The 23895-nt window shown below is 47.3% G+C and overlaps 1 protein-coding gene across 1 annotated transcript in view; it reads left to right on the top strand.

Moving 5' to 3' along the window:
* The first annotated feature begins 7487 nt into the window (after positions 1 to 7487).
* LOC140193128 (tubulin polyglutamylase ttll6-like) overlaps positions 7488 to 23895 on the top strand; it is a 51583-nt gene continuing 35175 nt past the window's right edge. Inside the window, exons 1-2 of the mRNA XM_072250542.1 lie at positions 7488 to 7592; positions 14145 to 14275. Of these exons, the coding sequence (XP_072106643.1) occupies positions 7572 to 7592; positions 14145 to 14275 (152 nt within the window). The 5' untranslated portion in view covers positions 7488 to 7571. The remainder of the gene's footprint in view (positions 7593 to 14144; positions 14276 to 23895) is intronic.

Below are 23895 nucleotides of genomic sequence, written 5' to 3'. Positions count from 1 at the left end.
GCCTGGTGTTGATGATCTACAGCTCGGCGAGGCCACCTTCAGGATAGAGGACAAGCAAGCATCTTGTATCCCATCTGGAAAGCCTCCAGCATCGACCTGGAACTTAGGATATAGAACAGTACGTGAGTTCAAAGAAGAGATAGGCCATCCCTACTTTGTGCAGTTTCTGGTGATCTCTTTCGTATCAGGTGTCCCCAGTCTGGATTAAGTTAACAGGGAGTAATCCTATTCTAGGTGCTCTAACTTTATGGAGCCAATTCATATTCTTAGGCTTAGTTATTAGAGTGAATTTGGGGAGTAGGTGTTGCTTTTAGGCCTAGTTCATAGGCTTCGTTTAGACTGTTAAAGCCCTTTTGGCCCTCAGCGTTGTGCTGATCCAATGAAATGGTCAATTAAGCCAGTCTCCTCTGCCGACCCAATGTCCATATCCCTCTATTTTCCTCGCAGTCAGGGGCCTATCTAAACATCTCCAAAAAAATCCCTAACGTTTCTGCCTCTACCAGCACCCGAGGCAGTGCATTCCAGGGACCCACTACCTCCTATGTGGGGAAAAATAAACTTGCCCTCACATCCCCCTTGAAGCTACCCACTCTTACTTTAAGTGCATGCCCTTTGGTTTTAGACGTTTCAACCCTGGGAAAAAGATACTGTCTGTCTACACTCTCCATGATCTTATACATCTCTATCAGATCTCCCCGCACCTCTGAAGTTAATTTTCTCTAACTTCCAGTAATTTTTCCCCTTCCCCTTACCTCTTCTTCAATTCTTCACTCTGGCATCTTTTCTCCACTTCACCTGCTATCATCTTCTCCTGGTTTCCCTCTTCCTTCTTTTTCTCCCATGGCCCTCTCTCCTCTCCTGTCAGATTCCTTCTTCAGCCCTTTACCTTTCCCACCTATCACCTCCCAGCTCTTTATTTCATCCTCCGTTCCCCCCCCCCCCACACACACACACCCACACACCTGGCTTCACCTATCACCTTCCAGCTTGTACTCTTTCCCCTCCACACCTTCTTACCCCCCCCCCTTTCCTTTCCAGACCTGATGAAGGGGCCTCGGCCCAAAACGTCGGCTGTTCAATCCTCTCCACAGATGCTGCCTGACCTGCTGAGCTCCTCCAGGATTTTGTGTGCGCTGCTCTGGATTTCCAGGGTCAGCAGGATCTCTTGTGTTAAAGTTAGTGGGGGACCGCAGCACCCGTTATAACAGGAGATTTTGTGTTCATGTGAATAGGGAGCTCAGTGTGTATTCCGTGGCTCACAACTGTTTAGGCTGAACAAATAAACCCGTCCCCATGCTCAATTGGGTGATTCATCCGGGGGAACGATGGGAGCATCTATGTTGGGAAATAAAGAGTTGCCACTTCCGGCCGAGACCCTTTGTCAGGACTGGAAAGGAAGGGAGAAGAGGCCAGGATAAGAAGGAGGGGGAGGTGGGGGGAAGGAGGACAAGCTGGGACAGATCTTCCCCGGCTGGAGAAGGAAACAGGGGCAAGAATTTCACAGAATTTGCCCCAGAAGATGGGTTGGAAGGTTGCGTCATCCTCATTCGCCAAAGTTTTTGCCTCCTCTCCTGAGCCTGCACTTGGAGATGAATGCCAAGACCCCTGAGTTGGTGCGCAGGAGATTTGTTCGAGGGCTTCAGCTGCAGGGAGAGAGACTGGGGAAGCTGTTGCATTGAGCGACGGAGGAGTAAACAAGGTTATTCTATAAGATTTTACTGTAAACATCTGAAAACATTGCCACAGTGCCAGGGAAGGGAGCCATTTCAGCGTGAGGGGTACAAAGTCTGGCCATAGTAATCTCTGCGGCATTCACTAAATGCTAGAGGAACTCAGCGCGTCAGGCAGCATCTCTGCCGGCCGGTGGTGTGGTGACATCCGCACCGGACTTCCAGCCGAGTGGCGGTTCGAGTCCGGCCGGCTCCTTGCACGCCTTCCATCCGTGCTGGGTTGAGCGTCAAGCTAGCGACTTGGCCTGGTAAAAAACAGACAGACAGACAGATGTGAACGAAACGGCAAGGTTACCGCCCAATGTGCCATGAGCCACGGAGAGGAACAACTAAAACAGTCGACGTTTCGGGCCGAGGGCCTTCATCAGGACTGGAAATGAGATAAGGTGGGGGGAGGGGAAGAAGAAGTACAAGGTGGCAGGTGAACGGTGATAGAAGGGGTGGGGGTGAAGTAAAGAGCTGGGAGGTCGATTGGTGAAGGAGATAAAGGGCTGGAGAAGGGGGAATCTGATAGGAGAGGACAGAAGGCCGTGGAAGAAAGGGAAGGGAGAGGAGCACCTGAGGGAGGTAAGGAGATGAGGTGAGAGAGAGAAATGGGGATGAGAAACGGGGAAGGGGAAGGGTGGTGGGGGGGGGGGGGAATTTGCAGAAGTTCGAGAAATCAATGTTCATTCTATCAGGTTGGAGGCTACCCAGACGGAATATAAGGTGTTGCTCCTCCAACCTGAGTGTGCCCACATCTTGGCAGTAGAGGAGGCCGTGACTGACGTGTCTGAATGGAAATGGGAAATAGAATTGAAATTGGTAGCCACCGGGAGATCCCACTTTTTCAGGCAGACAGAGTGTTTATTGCTCGGTGAAGCGGTCTCCCAGTCCGCATTGGGTCTCACCGATATACAGGAGGCCACACCCGGAGCAACAGGTAGTCGACCCCAACAGACTCACAAGTGACGTGTCGCCTCACCTGGAAGGACTGTTTGGGCCTGAATGGTAGTGATGGAGAGTGTGGGGGCAAGTGTGGCTCTTGTTCCGCTTGCAAGGGTAAGTGCCAGGAGGGAGATCAGTGGGGAGGGACAAATGGACAAGAGAGTCGTGTAGGATTCGATCCCTGCTGAAAGCGGAAAGTGGGGAGAAGGGAAAGATGTGCTTGGTGGTGGGATCCCGTTGGAGATGGCGGAAGTTGCGGAGAATTATGTGCTGGACGCGGAGGCTGGCGGGGTGGTAGGTGAGGACAAGAGGAAATCTCTCCCTGCAGGGGCGGCATGAGGATGGGGTGAGAGCAGACATTCGTGAAATGGAAGAGAGGTGAGGGCAGCATTGATGTTGGAGGAAGGGAAGCTCTTTTCGATGAAAAAGGAGGACATCTCCTTCTTTCTGGAATGAAAAGCCTCATTCTGAGAGCTGATACGGCACAGCCAGAGGAACTGAGAGAAGGGGATGTCATTTTTACAAGTGACAGGCTGGGAAGAGGTATAGTTCAGGTAGCTGTGAAAATGAGTAGGTTTATAAAAGATATCAGTAGATAAACTTTCTGCAGAGATAGAGACAGAGAGATCAAGAAAGAGAAGGGAAGTGTTGGAAATGGACCAGGTAAGTTTGAGGGCAGCGTGGAAGTTGTAGGCAAAGTTGATGAAGTGGACGAGTTCAGCACTGGTGCAGGAAGCAGCACTAATGCAGTTATCGATGTAGTGTAGGAAGAGTTGGTGCATGATACCAGTGTAGGCTTGGAACATAGACTATTCCACGTAGCCGATGAAAAAGCAGGCATAGCTGGGACCCCCGTGAGTGCTCGTGGCTTCACCTTTTAGTTTGAAGGAAGTGGGAGGAGCCAGAGGAGAATTTGTTGAGGGTGGGGAACAGTTCTGCCAGAGGGAGGAGAGTGGTGGTGGAGGGGAACAGGTTGGGTCTGGTGTCCAGAAAGAAGCAGAGAGCTTTAAGGCTGATGGGGGCTGGAGGTGTGTAGGGACTGGACATCCGTAGTGAAAATGAGACGACCAGGGCTAGGGAACTTGAAGTCATTGAAAAGATGAAGAGCGAGTGATGGGTCTACCTGGACAAGTAGGTTTGTGGATCTTGGGTAGGAGGTAGAAATGGGAGGTGCAGGTTGAGGGAACAATGAGGTTGGTGGAGGTGGGTTGGAGATCCCCAGAGTCAATATGGTTGGTGATGGTGTGGGCGACAATGGCCTGGTGCTCCTTAGTGGGGTCCTGTTCCAGGGGTAAATAAGAGCAGAGCTGACGCTGGGGCTCAGCAAGGTAGAGGTCAGTTCGCCAGACTACTACAGCACCTCCCTAATCTGCGGGTTTGATGGTGAGATTGGGATTAGTGCGGAGGCAGTGCAGAGTGGAGTGTTGAGAAGGAGTGAGGTTGGAATTGGAGAGGAATGTTGAAATCGAGACGGTTGATGTCCCATCGGCAGTTGGCAATGGAAAGGTCCAGAGCAGGCAAAAGACCAGGGTGGGGTGTCCAGGAGGAGGAGGAGGGTTAAAGATGGGAGAAGAGGTCACTGGTGTTGGGTGGGGCGTCCTTGCCTAAGAAATAGGCTCGGAGACGGAGATGGCGGAGGAAGAGCTCGGCATCATGGTGGGCGTGGAACTCACTGAGGTGTGGGTGCGGGGGGGTCCGAGGACAGAACGGTCTGCCTCAGAGAGGGAGGTTGGAAGGAATTGTGAAGACCCGGCACGGATGAGAGCTGGGATTGGAGTGGGGGAGGGGGTTGGTAGTGTCTGAGGAGAGGGGAGGATTGAGGTGTTCAGGGAAGGTGATAGATGGGTGAATAGGAGAGAACTCGTGGCGGGGGAGCCAAGATGGAATATATTGTGTGTGTTGCTCTGAATTTATAGTATCTGTTGAACCTCTTGTGTTTAATCTCTAGTGTGTTTCTGGTTTTTAATTGTGAGGAGAGTTAATTTGCTCCAAAAACAATAATTCAACCTCAGGGATAGAAGAGCTTCAGGAGTCTATTCAGCAGTGGTGGGAATTGAACCCGGGTCGCCGGTACAGTAAAGCGTTGTGTGGACCGCTACGCTACTGGGCCGCCCCACGGTTCACTTGGAATCCAGCACTGTGTATGGAGTGTATGATGGACGGGATTGTGTTAAAAACAAATCCAGTGCACCCCTTGGCTGGCGGGGTGGAGATACGTCTCTAGCAAAGGAGGTGTGAAGCGCTCTTTCCCTCCGCCAGCCTGCAGGTCACCCTTGGGCAAGGTGTAGTACCTGCCACCTGCCTAGCCCCCCAATCTGGGTTATGTGAGGCTAAGGGAGCAGGTGGTGGATGGTTGTATGAGCAGCCGGTACAGATCACAGGTCCAGGTTATGCCACCACTGATGCCAGGCAGACAATCTCTGAAGAGTATTGATAATGGCTGGGGGGGGGGCTCAGACGTCTTGTAAAGACACTGCCCAGAAGGCGGCAGTGACAAACCACTTCTGTAGAAAATTTTGCCAAGAACAATCGTGGTCATGGAAAGACTGTGATTGCCCACATCACACGACACGGTGCATAATGGTGACGTCATATGACACGGCACATAATGATGAAGCAGCTTAATTTCCAACTGACAAGTGCTGGAAATCCAGAGTAACACAAGCAAAATGGAGCAACTCAGGAGATTAGGGAGCTGGATAAAGAGCCAACATTACGGGAGGTCCACAGCCTTGTTGTGGTTTGAAGGCTTGCATGCCTCAATGACCCAGAGAGCTATGCGGGCTGGGGTCGGGGCTTTGTGCTTTGGCTCTTGGTAGGATCGCCCACGCCGAACAGGTCAAAGGGTAGAGGTCAAACTAAGAGTGGTCCAGCAGTCCTCGGGATTCGGGGGTTCAGCTCAGAATTGTTACGGAAACAGTAGTGACGATTCCTTCTACGTCTGAGTGCTGACGATACTCCTGAGTCTCCACCCGGGGCTTGCAAGGCTGACAGTAGTGAAAACGGAGAGAAGTCACCGACGTGATGAAGGGAGTCCTGAAGATCGTCAGAGACGGAGGACCTTCATTGCAGAAGGTAAAGTAAGTTTCAGGCCGAGACCCTTCATTAGGACTCACTAATACTTTGTGATTGGTGAAACCGACCATTGTGTGTGGGACATTCTGACTCTGCCCAGCTGAATCTACATAGGGGGAAGGCATCAGATCAGTATCGGCACTTTGTGAAAAATATATCCCTGCCTCTTGAGGCCCAGCTCAGGACACTTAAACCTCTGTTTAGTTGTATATTCAGGGTGCCATGCGTCAACCCTGTAACAGAAAGGGTTCTGCTAGTTGGGACGTGCTACCATTGTAATTATGTGATTCTGTCAATCTGCCTGACTCTATTCAAAATGTTCACATTAAGTAGGTGATTAGTTAATCAATCATGGTGTTGACGAAGTCAAAGTCAAAGTAAAATTTATTATCAAAGTAGGTATGCGTTTCCATCTACATCCCTGAGATTCATTTTCAATAAATCTATGGAATAAAAACCTTAACAGAATCAATGAAAGACCGCGACAACTTGGGGGTCAGCCAGAGTGCAAAAGGCAACAAGCTGTGCAAATCCGAAAAGAAAGAATCAATAAACAATAAATAAACAATAAATATCGAGAACATGAGATGAAGAGTCCTTGAAAGTGAATCCACAAGTTGTGGGAACATTTCAGTGATGGAGCAAGTGAAGTTGAGTGAAGTTAACCCCTTTGGTTCAAGAGCCTGTACCACCTTCCTGATGGTTGAGGGGTAATAACTGTTCCTGAACCTGGTGGTGTGAGTCCTGAGGCTCCTGTACCACCTCCTTGATGGTTGAGGGGTAATAACTGTTCCTGAACCTGGTGGTGTGGGTCCTGAAGCTCCTGTACCTCCTTCTTGATGATTGAGGGGTAATAACTGTTCCTGAACCTGGTGGTGTGAGTTCTGAGGCTTCTGTACCACCTTCCCGATGGTTGAGCGGTAATAACTGTTCCTGAACCTGGTAGTGTGGGTCCTGAGGCTTCTGTACCTCCTTCCTGTTGGCAGCAATGAGGGAGGGAGTCGGATGATGGATGCTAACTTCCTGTGACAATGTTTCACGTAGATGTGCTTTACCTGTGATGGACTGGGCAGCATCCACAACTTTTTGTAGGATTTTCCGTTCAAGGGCATTGGTGCTTCCCTACCAGACTGTGGTGCAGCCTGTCAATATACTCTCCACCACACATCTATAGATGTTTGTCAAAGTTTTAGAGGTCACGCTGAATCTCCACAGGCTCTCAAGGAAGTAGAGGCGCTGCCATGCTTTCTACAATGGAATTTACAATAAAAACTCCACGTAAACGCAGATTGCCAAACAACCAATGTGCAAAAGAATGCAAGTTGTGTATTAAAGAAAAGCAGGGAACTTGAGTTGTAAAATGTCCTTGAAATGTGAGTTTGCAGTTTGCAGGAATTCTGAAAAATAGTGTCTGGAGAGTAAGAATCTCTCGGATTCACCTGCACCCTACATGAGGACGGAAAAGGGTTCTCGGCTTGAAACGTCGACTGTTTATTCAATACCTTCGATGCTGCCTGACCTGCTGTGTTCCTCCGACAGTTTGCATGTGTTGTTCTGGGTTTCCAGCTTCTGCAGAGCCTCTCGTGTTTATGAAGACCCTCCCCATTCCTGCATTTGTTGCTCTGGTGTTTCTCCATTCTCCAGTCCCCCACCTTCCTTCCTTCTTCCCTCCTGCGACAGCGGCAATCTATTGGTCTCCAGTCTACAATCACAGACTGAACTGGCATTGTTTCTTTCGCAGTTCGCCGTGCAGCCGCACTCCTTGGGTTGAAAGAGGTCGGCGAAGAGGAGCAATGGACATTGTACTGGTCGGACAATTTCGTGTCACGGGATAAAGCCATGTCACTAAAGCGGTACCAGGTAATTGACCCACGGAAGAGCCAATGAGAAGCTCCCATTCCGCCCCCACCCCCAGAACCTGCAACATTGTGAAACTCCACTCAGCTTTTAAATTTCATGATGTTGATGCTGTAGTTACATGGCATTCCTTCCCTCCACTAGCCTGCATGTCAGCCTTGGGCAAGGTGTAGCACCTGGTTAGACCCCTCCCCCCCAACTGATCAGGGTCACGCGAAGCCATGGGGGCAGCTGGTGGGTGGCCATATGAGCAGCAAGTGCAGATCAAAAGTCCTGGTGATATAACCACTGACGCCAGGCAGACAATCTCTGAGGAGTATTGACGATGGTTTGGTGGGGGGGGGGGGGGGGCGGGTTAACCATAGAACATAGAATAGTACAGCACAGTACAGGCCCTTCGGCCCACAATGTTGTGCCGACCCTTAAACCCTGCCTCCCATATAACCCCACCACCTTAAATTCCTCCATATACCTGTCCAGCACTCTCTTAAGTTTCACCAGTGTATCTGCCTTCATTACTGACTCAAGCAGTGCATTCCACACACCAACCACTCTCTGAATAAAAAGACCTTCCTCTAATATCCCCCTTGAACTTCACACCCCTTACCTTAAAACCATGTCCTCTTGTACTGAGCAGTGGTGCCCTGGGGAAGAGGCGCTGGCTATCCACTCTATCTATTCCTCTTAATATCTTGTATACCTCTATCATGTCTCCTGTCATCCTCCTTCTCTGCAAAGAGTAAAGCCCTATCTCCCTTAATCTCTGATCATAATCCATACTCCCTAAACCAGGCCCCATCCTGTTAAATCTCCTCTGTACCCTTTCCAATGCTTCCACATCCTTCCTAAAGTGAGGCGACCAGAACTGGACACGGTACTCCAAGTGTGGCCTAACCAGAGTTTTATAGAGCTGCATCATTACCTCGCAACTCTTAAACTCTGTCCCTCGACTTATGAAAGCTAATAGCCCATAAGCTTTCTTAACTACCCTATCTACCTGTGAGGCAACTCATATTGTCCCCACCTTCATCAAGTTCCCTCTCATTGGTGATTACCGAAGAGAAGTATTCATTGAGGACCTCGCTCACTTCCACAACCTCCAGGCACATCTTCCCACCTTTATCTCTAATCGCTCCTACCTTCATTCCTGTCATCATTTTGTTCTTCACATAATTGAAGAATGCCTGGGTTTTCCTTTACCCTACTCGCCAAGGCCTTCTCATGTTCCCTTCTTGCTCTCCTCAGCCCCTTCTTAAGCTCCTTTCTTGCTACCCTATATTCCTCAATAGACCCATCTGATCCTTGCTTCCTAGACCATGTATGCTGCCTTCTTCCATCTGACTAGATTTTCCACCTCACTTGTCACCCATGGTTCCTTCAGCCGATCATTCTTTATCTTCCTCACCGGGACAAATTTATCCCTAACACCCAGCAAGAGATCCCTAAACATTGACCACATCTCCATAATACATTTCCCTGCAAAAACATCATCCCAATTCACACCCGCAAGTTCTAGCCTTATAGCCTCATAATTTGCCCTTCCCCAATTAAAATTTTTCCTGTCCTCTCTGATTCTATCCTTTTCCATGATAATGTCAAAGGCCAGGGAGCGGTGGTCACTGTCCTCCAGATGCTCACCCACTGAGAGACCTGTGACTGACCTGGTTCGTTACCTAATACTAGATCTAGTATGGCATTCCCCCTAGTCGGCCTGTCAACATATTGTGACAGGAATCCATGCTGGACATACTTAACAATCTCTGCCCCGTCTAACCCATTGGAACTAATCAGGTGCCAATCAATATTGGGGAAGTTAAAGTCACCCATGACAACAACCCTGTTATCTTTGCACCTTTCCAAAATCTGCCTCCCAATCTGCTCCTCGGTATTTCTGCTGATACCAGGATGCCTATAGAATACTCCCAATAGAGTAACTGCTCCCTTCCTGTTCCTGACTTCTACCCATACCGCAAAGGTAGTAATCTCGGGATTACTGCCTGTGCCACGCGACAGTGAGAGTAGGAATGCGATGAGGTGGAGGATAAATGCGTGGCTGAGGGATTGGAGCAGGGGGCAGGGATTCAAGTTTTTGGATCATTGGGACCTCTTTTGGCGCAGGCGTGACTTGTACAAAAAGGACGGGTTGCACTTGAATCCTAGGGGGACCAATATCCTGGCAGGGAGATTAGCGGGGGCTACTGAGGTGACTTTAAACTAGAATGGTTGGGGGGTGGGAATCAAATTAAAGAGGCTAGGCGTGAGGAGGTTAGTTCATTACAGGGGGAAGCGAACCAGTGCAGAGAGACAGAGGGGTGTAAAGTGAGGGTAGAAACAAAAAGTACTATGAAGAAAAGTAAAAGTGGCAGGCCGACAAATCCAGGGCAAGCATTAAAAAGGGCCACTTTTCAGCATAATTGTATAAGGGCTAAGAGAGTTGTAAAAGAGCGCCTGAAGGCTTTGTGTGTCAATGCAAGGAGCATTCGTAATAAGGTGGATGAATTGAAAGTGCAGATTGTTATTAATGATTATGATATAGTTGGGATCACAGAGACATGGCTCCAGGGTGACCAGGGATGGGAGCTCAACGTTCAGGGATATTCAATATTCAGGAGGGATAGACATGAAGGAAGGGGAGGTGGGGTGGTGTTGCTGGTTAAAGAAGAGATTAACGCAATAGAAAGGAAGGACATAAGCCGGGAAGATGTGGAATCGATATGGGTAGAGCTGCGTAACAATAAGGGGCAGAAGACGCTCGTGGGAGTTGTGTACAGGCCACCTAACAGTAGTAGTGAGGTCGGAGATGGTATTAAACAGGAAATTAGAAATGTGTGCAATAAAGGAACAGCAGTTATAATGGGTGACTTCAATCTACATGTAGATTGGGTGAACCAAATTGGTAAAGGTGCTGAAGAAGAGGATTTCTTGGAATGTATGCAGGATGGTTTTTTGAACGAACATGTCGAGGAACCGACTAGAGAGCAGGCTATTCTGGACTGGGTTTTGAGCAATGAGGAAGGGTTAATTAGCAATCTTGTCGTGAGAGGCCCCTTGGGTAAGAGTGACCATAATATGGTGGAATTCTTCATTAAGATGGAGAGTGACATAGTTAATTCAGAAACAAAGGTTCTGAACTTAAAGAGGGGTAACTTTGAAGGTATGAGACGTGAATTAGCTAAGATAGACTGGCAAATGACACTTAAAGGATTGATGGTGGATATGCAATGGCAAGCATTTAAAGGTTGCATGGATGAACTACAACAATTGTTCATCCCAGTTTGGCAAAAGATTAAATCAAGGAAGGTAGTGCACCCGTGGCTGACAAGAGAAATTAGGGATAGTATCAATTCCAAAGAAGAAGCATACAAATTAGCCAGAGAAAGTGGATCACCTGAGGACTGGGAGAAATTCAGAGTTCAGCAGAGGAGGACAAAGGGCTTAATTAGGAAGGGGAAAAAAGATTATGAGAGAAAACTGGCAGGAAACATAAAAACAGACTGTAAAAGCTTTTATAGATATGTAAAAAGGAAAAGACTGGTAAAGACAAATGTAGGTCCCCTGCAGACAGAAACAGGTGAATTGATTATGGGGAGCAAGGACATGGCAGACCAATTGAATAATTACTTTGGTTCTGTCTTCACTAAGGAGGACATAAATAATCTTCCAGAAATAGTAGGGGACAGAGGGTCCAGTGAGATGGAGGAACTGAGGGAAATACATGTTAGTAGGGAAGTGGTGTTAGGTAAATTGAAGGGATTGAAGGCAGATAAATCCCCAGGGCCAGATGGTCTGCATCCCAGGGTGCTTAAGGAAGTAGCCCAAGAAATAGTGGATGCATTAGTGATAATTTTTCAAAACTCGTTAGATTCTGGACTAGTTCCTGAGGATTGGAGGGTGGCTAATGTAACTCCACTTTTTAAAAAAGGAGGGAGAGAGAAACCGGGGAATAATAGACCGGTTAGCCTAACGTCGGTGGTGGGGAAACTGCTGGAGTCAGTTATCAAGGATGTGATAACAGCACATTTGGAAAGCGGTGAAATGATCGGACAAAGTCAGCATGGATTTGTGAAAGGAAAATCATGTCTGACGAATCTCATAGAATTTTTTGAGGATGTAACTAGTAGAGTGGATAGGGAAGAACCAGTGGATGTGGTATATTTGGATTTTCAGAAGGCTTTTGACAAGGTCCCACACAGGAGATTAGTGTGCAAACTTAAAGCACATGGTATTGGTGTGGGTGGAGAGTTGGTTAGCAGACAGGAAACAAAGAGTGGGAATAAACGGGACTTTTTCAGAATGACAGGTGGTGACTAGTGGGGTACCGCAAGGCTCAGTGCTGGGACCCCAGTTGTTTACAATATATATTAATGACTTGGATGAGGGAATTAAATGCAGCATCTCCAAGTTTGCGGATGACACGAAGCTGGGTGGCAGTGTTAGCTGTGAGGAGGATGCTAAGAGGATGCAGGGTGACTTGGATAGGTTGGGTGAGTGTGCAAATTCATGGCAGATGCAATTTAATGTGGATAAATGTGAAGTTATCCACTTTGGTGGCAAAAATAGGAAAACAGATTATTATCTGAATGGTGGCCGATTAGGAAAAAGGGAGGTGCAACGAGGCCTGGGTGTCATTATACACCAGTCATTGAAAGTGGGCATGCAGGTACAGCAGGCGGTGAAAAAGGCGAATGGTATGCTGGCATTTATAGCGAGGGGATTCGAGTACAGGAGCATGGAGGTACTACTGCAGTTGTACAAGGCCTTGGTGAGACCACACCTGGAGTATTGTGTGCAGTTTTGGTCCCCTAATCTGAGGAAAGACATCCTTGCCATAGAGGGAGTACAAAGAAGGTTCACCAGATTGATTCCTGGGATGGCAGGACTTTCATATGAAGAAAGACTGGATGAACTGGGCTTGTACTCGTTGGAATTTAGAAGATTGAGGGGGGATCTGAATGAAACGTATAAAATCCTAAAGGGATTGGACAGGCTAGATGCAGGAAGATTGTTCCCAATGTTGGGGAAGTCCAGAACGAGGGGCCACAGTTTGAGGATAGAGGGGAAGCCTTTTAGTACCGAGATTAGGAAAAACTTCTTCACACAGAGAGTGGTGAATCTGTGGAATTCTCTGCCACAGGAAACAGTTGAGGCCAGTTCATTGGCTATATTTAAGAGGGAGTTAGATATGGCCCTTGTGGCTACGGGGGTCAGGGGGTATGGAGGGAAGGCTGGGGCGGGGTTCTGAGTTGGATGATCAGCCATGATCATAATAAATGGCCGTGCAGGCTCGAAGGGCCGAATGGCCTACTCCTGCACCTATTTTCTATGTTTCTATATTTCTATACTGACTCAAAAGAGGATCCTGCTACATTACACACCCTTTCTGTAGCTGTAATAGTATCCCTGACCAGTAATGACACCCCTCCTCCCCTTTCCCCCCTCTCTATCCCTTTTAAAGCACTGAAATCCAGGAATATTGAGAATCCTTCCCTACCATCATGTAAAGACAATACCCAGAAGAAGGCGATGGCAAACCACTTCTGTAGATAACATTTGCTGAGAACAATCACGGTCAGGAGACTGTGATTGCTCATGTCATACGACATAATGGTTATGATGTGCACACAGTACAGTATTTGTCATCGTGGACCAGAGAGCGAGTTTGTAACTCTGGCGGGAACAAAGGATTTTGGGAATGGCGAGGGTGGAGCACCCCAGGAGGGGTGTGGGACAGGTGGCAGAGGAGGAGTGCCAGTGGTGGCGGGGTGCAGACACACCCAGCCCTGAGACACCAGGCAAGGTCACTTGATTCCAAAAATTGGTTTATTAATCATTACAGAATGTCTCTCTGGTGCCTCCCCCTCCCTTTCTATTTTCCCAACCATGATTCATTCCCCTCTCCCTGGCCCACTTCCCACTCAGTCCACAACAGACACCCGTATCAGAATCAGGTTTATCATCACTCACACATGTCATGAAATTAGATTTTTTTTGTGGCAGCAGTACAGTGCAATACATAAAATCACTACAGTACTGTGCACCCTTGATATTTAGATGTGCTCCTAAGACTGTTGCACAGTACTCTACCTCATTATGATCTTGCATTTTGTCATTTACCTGTGCTGCATTTTCTGGGTAGCTTTTACACTTTATTCTGTACTTTGATTATTTAACCCTGTTCTGCCTGATTGTACTGATCTGTGTGAACAGTAGGCAAGACAAGCTTTTCACTGATTCTTGGTATGTGCATGAAAATCGCAGGAGGTCAGCAGTTTCTGACATACTCAAACCACCCTGTCTGTCACCGGCAATCATTCCATGGTCAAAGTCACTTAGATCACAAATTCCTCCCCGTCTATTCTGATGTTTGGTCTGAACAATGACCGAACTTCTTGACCATGTCTGCATGTTTTTACTAATTGAGTTTCTGCCACGTGGTTGGCTGATGAGATATTTTATATTAAGGAGCAGGAGCACCTAGTAAAATGGTCACTGAACGTATGCCACGTCATACTGGTATACCGTCTGCATGGATTGATAATTCTTTTCCTCACACAGAAAATGAATTACTTTCTTGGGATGAACGAAATCTGTATGAAGGATTTGCTGGTCATGAACTTAAATCGCATGCTAAGGCAATACCCAGAAGATTACAACATCTTCCCAAAAAGCTGGCGTTTACCATCTGAGTAAGTTGAAAGACCACCTCGAAATGGAGTGGGGCTCTGTTCATGCGTGCGTGTGTTTCAAACTTTCAAAGTACATTTATTATCAAAGAATGTGTAAATTATACAACCCTGAGATCTCCTTGCTTGTCAGCAGTTGCAAAGGAAGAAATCCGAAAGAACCCAATTAAAACTAAAGGCCAACACCCGATGGGCGGAGAAAGGGAAAAAACACAAATCATGCAAATAGTAGAAGCAAGCAAAATCTGTATGGTCTCTCTGAACCATAAAGTGTGTGTGTGTATAAGTTATGAAAAGATTAAAGATTAGCCTTACTTGTCACATGTACAGTACATCGAAATATACAGTGATATGTGGTCTCAGGCACAGAGCCGAGAGTGCATCGAACCGGCAAAGCCCGGGTCCCGAGAGCGAGGAACGACCTGAGATTTGGACGATTTAAGTGCCGGGCCAGATTGAAAAGGTCAGGAGGTGACGAACGGGCTGGTATTCAACTCGCTGCTCGGCAAGGTTTACTGAACTGAGGCCGTGGCCTGCAACGAACAGGCTCCTGGACTGGCTGCAGTGATGACTGGCTTCGTGTCAGTGCACTCACTTCTGTCAACTTCAGTTCTGAAAGTTATTTGCTTACTTTTATTGTTGGCACGATTTAATTTTGTTTCTGCCCATTGGGTGTCTGGCAGTCTTCACTTTTTTAATGGGTTCTTTCATGTTTCGTTGTTCTGTGGCTGCCTGTAAGGAGACGATTCACAGGATTGGATGTCGTATACCTCCTTTGATAATAAGTGTACTTTGAACTGCGTCAATGACACTTAGCATCACTTTTCCATCTTTATTACATCAAAGGTTAAAGTTCAAAGTAAATTTATTATCAAGGTACATATATGATATGACCTTGAAATTTGTTTTCTTGCAAGTACGATAGAATTTGTGAAAGACTATAAATGACAAAGACTGACAAACAACCAATGCGCAAAAGAAGACGGATTGTGCCAAGTTGCAGAGTTCTTGAAAAAGAGTCCATAGGGTTGTAGAATGAGTTGAGGGTGGAGGTGAGTGAAGGTATCCATGCTGATGGTTGAGGGATAATTACTGTTCCTGAACCTGATGGTGTGGGACCCCAGTCTGCTTGGACCTCTTTGTCCAATGAGCAGAGAGCACAGATGTGGATGTTGGATGCTGTTTTCTTGTGGCAGTTAAGTGTACTCAATGGTGGGGAGGATTTCGCCTGGTATGGACTTTCTATAAACTCTTCCATTAATGCACATTGGTCTGAAGTTGAGATACGTTTTAAAACAAACCTCAACATATCTCATCTTAGCAATCTTTGTTGAACATACACCCAAGTTGCAAGGGTCCATTAAGTTAACATCTAATGGAAAGAGATATTAAATGACCATTACCAGTCTCTCCTCCCATGTACCCACCCTCACCCCCTCCCACTCTCCCTGTCACTTTCTCTGTTGCTTCCTCTTCCCACTCATACCCACTCTCTCCCAATACTCCCCCCACTCCCCTGCCACTCTGCTCTTGCACTCCCCCACTCCCAATCCCCCATGCATGCCCTCCAACACACACCTCCCAATCCCCACTTTCACTCCCCCCCCCAACACCCCTCCCAGTCCCCCCTCTGAGTCCTCTCTCCCACTCCACCCTCCACTGCCGCCTCCCCTCCCCTCTCACATCTGTATCATACAGCTCTCCAGGGATGTGGATGCAGCGTATAAGATATAGCTGACCAATCTCCCATCATTGCCCAAAGGCAAAAGTACCCCATGATTATTATAATGACTGCATCCCTCACCTGCTTAAAAAATTATGGTGTCAAAGGCAAGTGCTCATTCAATAGTCAACAAATTAGGAAAAGAGATGGCAAGGTGGGACTTGTTAGGCAAAGAGATGATGTAGTGGGACTTGTTAGGCAAAGGGATGGCATGGTGGGACTTTTTAGGCAAAGAGATGATGTGGTGGGACTTGTTAGGCAAAGGGATGGTGTGGTGGGACTTTTTAGGCAAAGGGATGGTGTGGTGGGACTTGTTAGGCAAAGAGATGATGTGGTGGGACTTGTTAGGCAAAGGGATGGTGTGGTGGGACTTTTTAGGCAAAGGGATGGTGTGGTGGGACTTGTTAGGCAAAGGGAGGGGGTGGTGTGACTTGTTAGGCAAAGGGATGGTGTGGTGGGACTTTTTAGGCAAAGGGATGGTGTGGTGGGACTTGTTAGGCAAAGGGAGGGGGTGGTGTGACTTGTTAGGCAAAGGGATGGTGTGGTGGGACTTGTTAGGCAAAGGGATGGTGTGGTGGGACTTGTTAGGCAAAGGGATGGTGTGGTGGGACTTGTTAGGCAAAGGGATGGTGTGGAGAGACTTCTGGGCAAAGAGATGGCCCAGTGGGACTTGTGGCCTCCAGTTAAATTGACAGCAACAAAAGAGAGTTAATTTAAAATAAGTCTCTGCAATCAGCTTAAAAAATTATAGTGTCAAAGGCAAGTGTTCATTCAATAGTCAACAAATTAGGAAAAGAGATGGCAAAGTGGGGCTTGTGAGGCAAAGAGATGGTGCGGTGGGGCTTGTGAGGCAAAGAGATGGCCCGGTGGGACTTGTTAGGCAAAGAGATGGTGTAGTGGGACTTGTTAGGCAAAGAGATGGTGTGGTGGGACTTTTTAGGCAAAGGAATTGAGCAATGAGGAAGGCTTAATTAGCAATCTTGTCATGAGAGGCCCCTTGGGTAAGAGTGACCATAATATGGTGGAATTCTTCATTAAGATGGAGAGTGACATAGTTAATTTAGAAACAAAGGTTCTGAACTTAAAAGAAGGGTAACTTTGAAGGTATGAGATGTGAATTAGCTAAGATAGACTGGTAAATGACACTTAAATGGTTAACAATGGATATGCAATGGCAAGCATTTAAAGATCGCATGGATGAACTACAACAATTGTTCATCCCAGTTTGGCAAAAGAATAAATCAAGGAAGGTAGTGCACCCGTGGCTGACAAGGGAAATTAGGGATAGTATCAATTCCAAAGAAGAAGCATACAAATTAGCCAGAAAAAGTGGCTCACCTGAGGACTGGGAGAAATTCAGAGTTCAGCAGAGGAGGACAAAGGACTTAATTAGGAAGGGGAAAAAGATTATGAGAGAAAACTGGCAGGGAACATAAAAACTGACTGTAAAAGCTTTTATAGATATGTGAAAAGAAAAAGATTGGTTAAGACAAATGTAGGTCCCCTACGGACAGAAACAGGTAAATTGATTATGGGGAGCAAGGACAGGGCAGGCCAACTGAATAATTACTTTGGTTCTGTCTTCACTAAGGGGGACATAAATAATCTTCCAGAAATAGTAGGGGATAGAGGGTCCAGTGAGATGGAGGAACTGAGCGAAATACATGTTAGCAGGGAAGTGGTGTTAGGTAAATTGAAGGGATTGAAGGCAGATAAATCCCCAGGGCCAGATGGTCTGCATCCTAGAGTGCTTAAGGAAGTAGCCCAAGAAATAGTGGATGCATTAGTGATAATTTTTCAAAACTCTTTAGACTCTGGACTAGTTCCTAAGGATTGGAGGGTGGCTAATGTAACCCCACTTTTTAAAAAGGGAGGGAGAGAGATACCAGGAAATTATAGACCGGTTAGCCTAACATCGGTGGTGGGGAAACTGCTAGAGTCAGTTATCAAAGATGTGATAACAGCACATTTGGAAAGCGGTGAAATCATCGGACAAAGTCAGCATGGATTTGTGAAAGGAAAATCATGTCTGACGAATCTCATAGAATTTTTTGAGGATGTAACTAGTAGAGTGGATAGGGGAGATCCAGTGGATGTGGTATATTTGGATTTTCAAAAGGCTTTTGACAAGGTCCCACACAGGAGATTAGTGTGCAAACTTAAAGCACACGGTATTGGGGGTAAGGTATTGATGTGGATAGAGAATTGGTTAGCAGACAGGAAGCAAAGAGTGGGAATAAACGGGACCTTTTCAGAATGGCAGGCAGTGACTAGTGGGGCACTGCAAGACTCAGTGCTGGGACCCCAATTGTTTACAATATATACTAATGACTTGGATGAGGGAATTAAATGCAGCATCTCCAAGTTTGCGGATGACACGAAGCTGGGCGGCAGTGTTAGCTGTGAGGAGGATGCAGGATGACTTGGATAGGTTAGGTGAGTGGGCAAATTCATGGCAGATGCAATTTAATGTGGATAAATGTGAAGTTATCCATATTGGTGGCAAAAACAGGAAAACAGATTATTATCTGAATGGGGGCTGATTAGGAAAAGGGGAGGTGCAACGAGACCTGGGTGTCATTATACACCAGTCATTGAAAGTGGGCATGCAGGTACAGCAGGCGGTGAAAAAGGCGAATGGTATGCTGGCATTCATAGCAAGAGGATTCGAGCACAGGAGCAGGGAGGTAATACTGCAATTGTACAAGGCCTTGGTGAGACCACACCTGGAGTATTGTATGCAGTTTTGGTCCCCTAATCTGAGGAAAGACATCCTTGCCATAGAGGGAGTACAAAGAAGGTTCACCAGATTGATTCCTGGGATGGCAGGACTTTCATATGATGAAAGACTGGATGAACTAGGCTTACACTCGTTGGAATTTAGAAGATTGCGGGGGGGTCTGATTGAAACGTATAAAATCCTAAAGGGATTAGACAGGCTAGATGCAGGAAGATTGCTCCCGATGTTGGGGAAGTCCAGAATGAGGGGTTACAGTTTGAGGATAAAGGGGAAGCCTTTTAGGACCGAGATTAGGAAAAACTTCTTCACACAGAGTGGTGAATCTGTGGAATTCTCTGCCACAGGAAACAGCTGAGGCCAGTTCATTGGCTATATTTAAGAGGGAGTTAGACATGGCCCTTGTGGCTAAAGGGATCGGGGGTGTGGAGGGAAGGCAGGTACAGGGTTCTGAGTTGGATGATCAGCCATGATCATATTGAATGGCGGTGCAGACTCGAAGGGCCGAATGGCCTACTCCTGCACCTATTTTCTATGTTTCTATGTTTCTATGGAATGGTGTGGTGGGACTTGTTAGGCAAAGGGATGGTGTGGTGGGACTTGTTAGGCAAAGGGATGGCGTGGTGAGACTTGATAGGCAAAGGGATGGTGTGGTGAGACTTGTTAGGCAAAGGGAGGGGGTGGTTGGACTTGTTAGGCAAAGGGAGGGGGTGGTGAGACTTGTTAGGCAAAGGGAGGGCGTGGTGAGACTTGTTGGGCAAAGAGATGGCCTGGTGGGACTTGTGAGGCAAAGGGAGGGGGTGGTGAGACTTGTTAGGCAAAGGGAGGGCGTGGTGAGACTTGTTGGGCAAAGAGATGGCCTGGTGGGACTTGTGAGGCAAAGGGAGGGGGTGGTGGGACTTGTTAGGCAAAGGGAGGGGGTGGTTGGACTTGTTAGGCAAAGGGAGGGGGTGGTGAGACTTGTTAGGCAAAGTGAGGGCGTGGTGGGACTTGTTGGGCAAAGGGAGGGGGTGGTGGGACTTGTTAGGCAAAGGGAGGGGGTGGTGGGACTTGTTAGGCAAAGGGATGGCGTGGTGAGACTTGTGGCCTCCAGTTAAATTGACAGCAACAAAAGAGAGTTAATTTAAAATAAGTCTCTGCAATCAGCAGCAAATATAATTCAGCCATGTCTCCTGACTAAAAGCAGTGAGTGAAGGAGAGCTGAACAAGGTACAGAGGGAATGGATCTTTGATGTAGAAAGGAAAGCTAGGAGTCCAAGTTCATAACTCCCTGCAAATGGCCATGCAGATAGGTGGGGTGGTCAAGAGGGTGTACAGAAGTCTTTGCCTTCTTGGTTGTACACTCAGTACCCGAGTAAAGACGACATTTCACAGCTGTATAAAGCTTCAGTCAGCCTCCATTTGGAGTGTTGTTGCAGTCTGGTCACCCTATTGCAGGAAGGATATGGAGGCTAAGACTGCAGGACCATAAGACACAGGTGCGGAATTAGGCCATTTGGCTCATTGAGTCCGCTCTGCATTCCATCATGGCTGATCTATTATCCCTCCCAAACCCACTCTCCAGCCTTCTCCTGAAAACCTTTGACACTCTGACTAATCAAGAACTTATCAGCCTCCACCAGTGGTTTGTCCTCCACAGTCATCTGTGGCAATGAATTCCACATGTTCACCACCTTCTGGCTAAAGAAATTCCTCCTCATCCCTGTTCTAAGGGGACGTCCTTATACTCTGAGGTCTTGAACTCTCCCACGATTCTCCTCTAGGGGAGAAAGTGGTCCAGGGACTGACTTAGACAGGCGTGGGGACATTTGATTGGATTTTGAGGACGGGTAACTAGACCATAGACAGGGGCTTGGCCTCCACAGCTGTCTGTGGCAACGAACTCCACTGATTCACCACTCTAGCTGTAGCTCGGGAGTTACCAACCTGTTTTATGCCATTGACCCCTACCGTTAACCAAGGGATCCGTCGACCACTAGCTGAGAAATTCTTTCTCGTATCTGTTGAAAATGGACGTCTCTCTATTTTGAGGCTGTGCCCTTTGGTCTGAGACTCACTTTAGAGAGGATGCAGAGAAGGTTGGCCAGGATGCTCCCTGACTGAGAGAGTATAAATCTCTTTTGTCTCTACATTGAGGTTGGACAAGATTGGGATTTTTTTCTTGGGAGTGCAGGAGGCCGAGGGAAGTTTATAAACGTTGGACAAGATTAGATTATGAGGACACTCAGTCCACATTTATTGTCATTTAGAAATGATTCAATGTTCCTCCAGTAGAATATCACAGAAACACAGGACAGACCAAGACTAAAAGGGACACAAACCACATAATTATAACATATAGTTACAACAGTGCAAAGGAATACCGTAATTTGATAAAGAGCAGACCATGGGCATGGTTAAAAAAAAAGTCTCAAAGTCCCAATAGCCCCAGCATCTCACGCAGACAGTAGAAGGGAGAGACTCTCCCTACCATGAGCCTCCAGCGTTGCAAACTTGCCAAAGCAGCATCCTGGAAGCACCCGACCACAGCCGACTCTGAGTCCGTCCGAAAACTTCGAGCCTCTGACCAGCCCTCCGACACCGAGCACCATCTCTGCCGAGCGCTTCGACCCCGCCCCGGCCGCCGAGCAACGTGCAAAGCCAAGGATTCGGGGCCTTCTCCTCCGGAGATTTCGGATCACACGGTAGCAGAGGCAGCGAAACAGGCATTTCAGAAGTCTCACCAGATGTTCCACCGTGCTGTCACGTCTGCCTCCATCAAATCAGAATTGTGCACGGCACCCTACTTGACAGATAACAGATATTCATCACCGGAGTGGCCGCTGTGCGCTGTGTCGCGCCATCATCTTCTCCTCTGCAATTGGGTTATTTTATCTGGAGTGCAGGAGGATGAGGAAAGTTTATAAAGGTTGGACAAGTTTGGGTTATAGACAATAGACACTAGGTGCAGGAGTAGGCTATTCTGCCCTTCGAGCCAGCACTGCCATTCACTGTGATCATGGCTGATCATCCACAATCAGTACCCCGTTCCTGCCTTCTCCCCATATCCCTTGACTCCGCTATCATTAAGAGCTCTATCTAGCTCTTTCTTGAAAGCATCCAGAGAATTGGCCTCCACTGCCTTCTGAGGCAGAGCAGTCCACAGATCCACAACTCTCTGGGTGAAAAAGTTTTTCGTCAACTCCGTTCTAAATGGTCTACCCCTTATTCTCAAATTGTGACCCCTGGTTCTGGGCTCCCCCAACATCGGAAACATGTTTCCTGCCTCTAGCGTGTCCAATCCCTTAATAATCTTATATGTTTCAATGAGATCCCCTCTCATCCTTCTAAATGCCCAGTGGCTCCAATCTTTCAGCATATGACAGTCCCAGCATCCCAGGAATTAACCGCGTGAACCTCCGCTGCACTCCCTCAATAGCAAGGATGTACTTCCTCAAATTTGGAGACCAAAACTGTACACAATATTCCAGGTGTGGTCTCAGCAGGGCCCTGTACAACTGCAGAAGGACCTCTTTGCTCCTATACTCAACTCCCCTTGTTACGAAGGCCAACATGCCATTAGCTTTCTTCACTGCCTGCTGTACCTGCATGCTTACTTTCAGTGACTGATGAACAAGAACACCTAGATCTTGTTATACTTCCCCTTTTCCTAACTTGACACCATTCAGATAGTAATCTACCTTCCAGTTCTTGCCACCAAAGTGGATAACCTCACATTCATCCACATTAAACTGCATCTGCCCACTCACCCAACCAGTCCAAGTCATCCTGCATTATCTCAACATCCTCCGCACATTTCACACTGCCACCCAGCTTTGTGTCATCTGCAAATTTGCTAATGTTAATTTTAATCCCTTCATCTAAATCATTAATGTATGTTGTAAATAACTGCAGTCCCAGCACCGAGCCTTGCGGTACCCCACTAGTCACTGCCTGCCATTCTGAAAGGGACCCATTTATCCCTACTCTTTGTTTCCTGTCTGCCAACCAATTTTCTATCCCTGTCAGTACCCTACCCCCAATACCATGTGCTCTAATTTTGCCCACTAATCTTCTATGTGGGACCTTATCAAAGGCTTTCTGTAAGTCCAGGTACACTACATCCACTGGCTCTCCCTTGTCCATTTTCATAGTTACATCCTCAAAAAATTCCAGAAGAATAGTCAAGCATGATTTCCCCTTCATAAATCCATGCTGACTTGGACCGATCCTGTTACTGCTATCCAAATGTGCCGCTATTTCATCCTTTATAATTGACTCCAGCATCTTCCCCAGCACTGATGTCAGGCTAACTGGTCTATAATTCCCTGTTTTCTCTCTCCCTCCTTTCTTAAAAAGTGGGATAACATTAGCTACCCTCCAGTCCTCAGGAACGGATCCTGAATCTATAGAACATTGGAAAATAATTACCAATGCATCCACGATTTCTAGAGGGTTGTTTTATCTGGGGTGCAGGATAGAAACATAAGCTTTCGGGGCTAAGGACTGGAGGCCTGTCTGAATGTATGAGTGGATGGGTGAGTGGCAGAGTGGGAAAGGAGCTTTACAGAGTCATAGAAAAGTACAGCACAGAAACAGGCTCTTTGGCCCATCTAGTCTATGCTGAACCATTTAAACAGCCTAGTCCCATTGGCTGCACCGGGACAATAGCTCTTCATACTTCCTACCATCAATGTACCTATGCAAACTTCTCTTAAACATTGAAATCGAGCTTGCAGGCACCACTTGTGCTGGCAGTTCGTTCCACACTCTCACCACCCTCTGGGTGAAGAGGCTTCCCTTCAGGTTCCCATTAAATTTTTCAGCTTTCACCTTTAACCTGTGACCTTTCGCTGCACTCCCTCCTAACCTCAGTAGAAAAAGCCAGCTTGCTTTTACCCTATCTCTACCCTTCATAATTTTGTGTACCTCTCATTCTTCCGCACTCCAAGGAATAAGTTCCTGACCTATTGAGCCGTTCCTTGTAACTCCTCCAATCCATCTCCCAGACCCGGCAGCATCCTTGTAAATTTTCTCTGTATTGTTTCAACCTTACCTACGACCTTCCTGTTCGTTTGTAGGCGACCGAAACTGCACAGAATACTCCAAATTTGCCGTGTTTTGTTGCTTGTGTTGCTCTGCTGAACATCATGGGCACGCTACGTTGTCACCGGAACGTGCTGC

This window comes from Mobula birostris, unplaced genomic scaffold (assembly GCF_030028105.1).
Source record: "Mobula birostris isolate sMobBir1 unplaced genomic scaffold, sMobBir1.hap1 scaffold_392, whole genome shotgun sequence".
NCBI classification, from domain to species: Eukaryota; Metazoa; Chordata; class Chondrichthyes; order Myliobatiformes; family Myliobatidae; genus Mobula; species Mobula birostris.
This window is presented reverse-complemented; position numbering and strand designations above follow the sequence as displayed.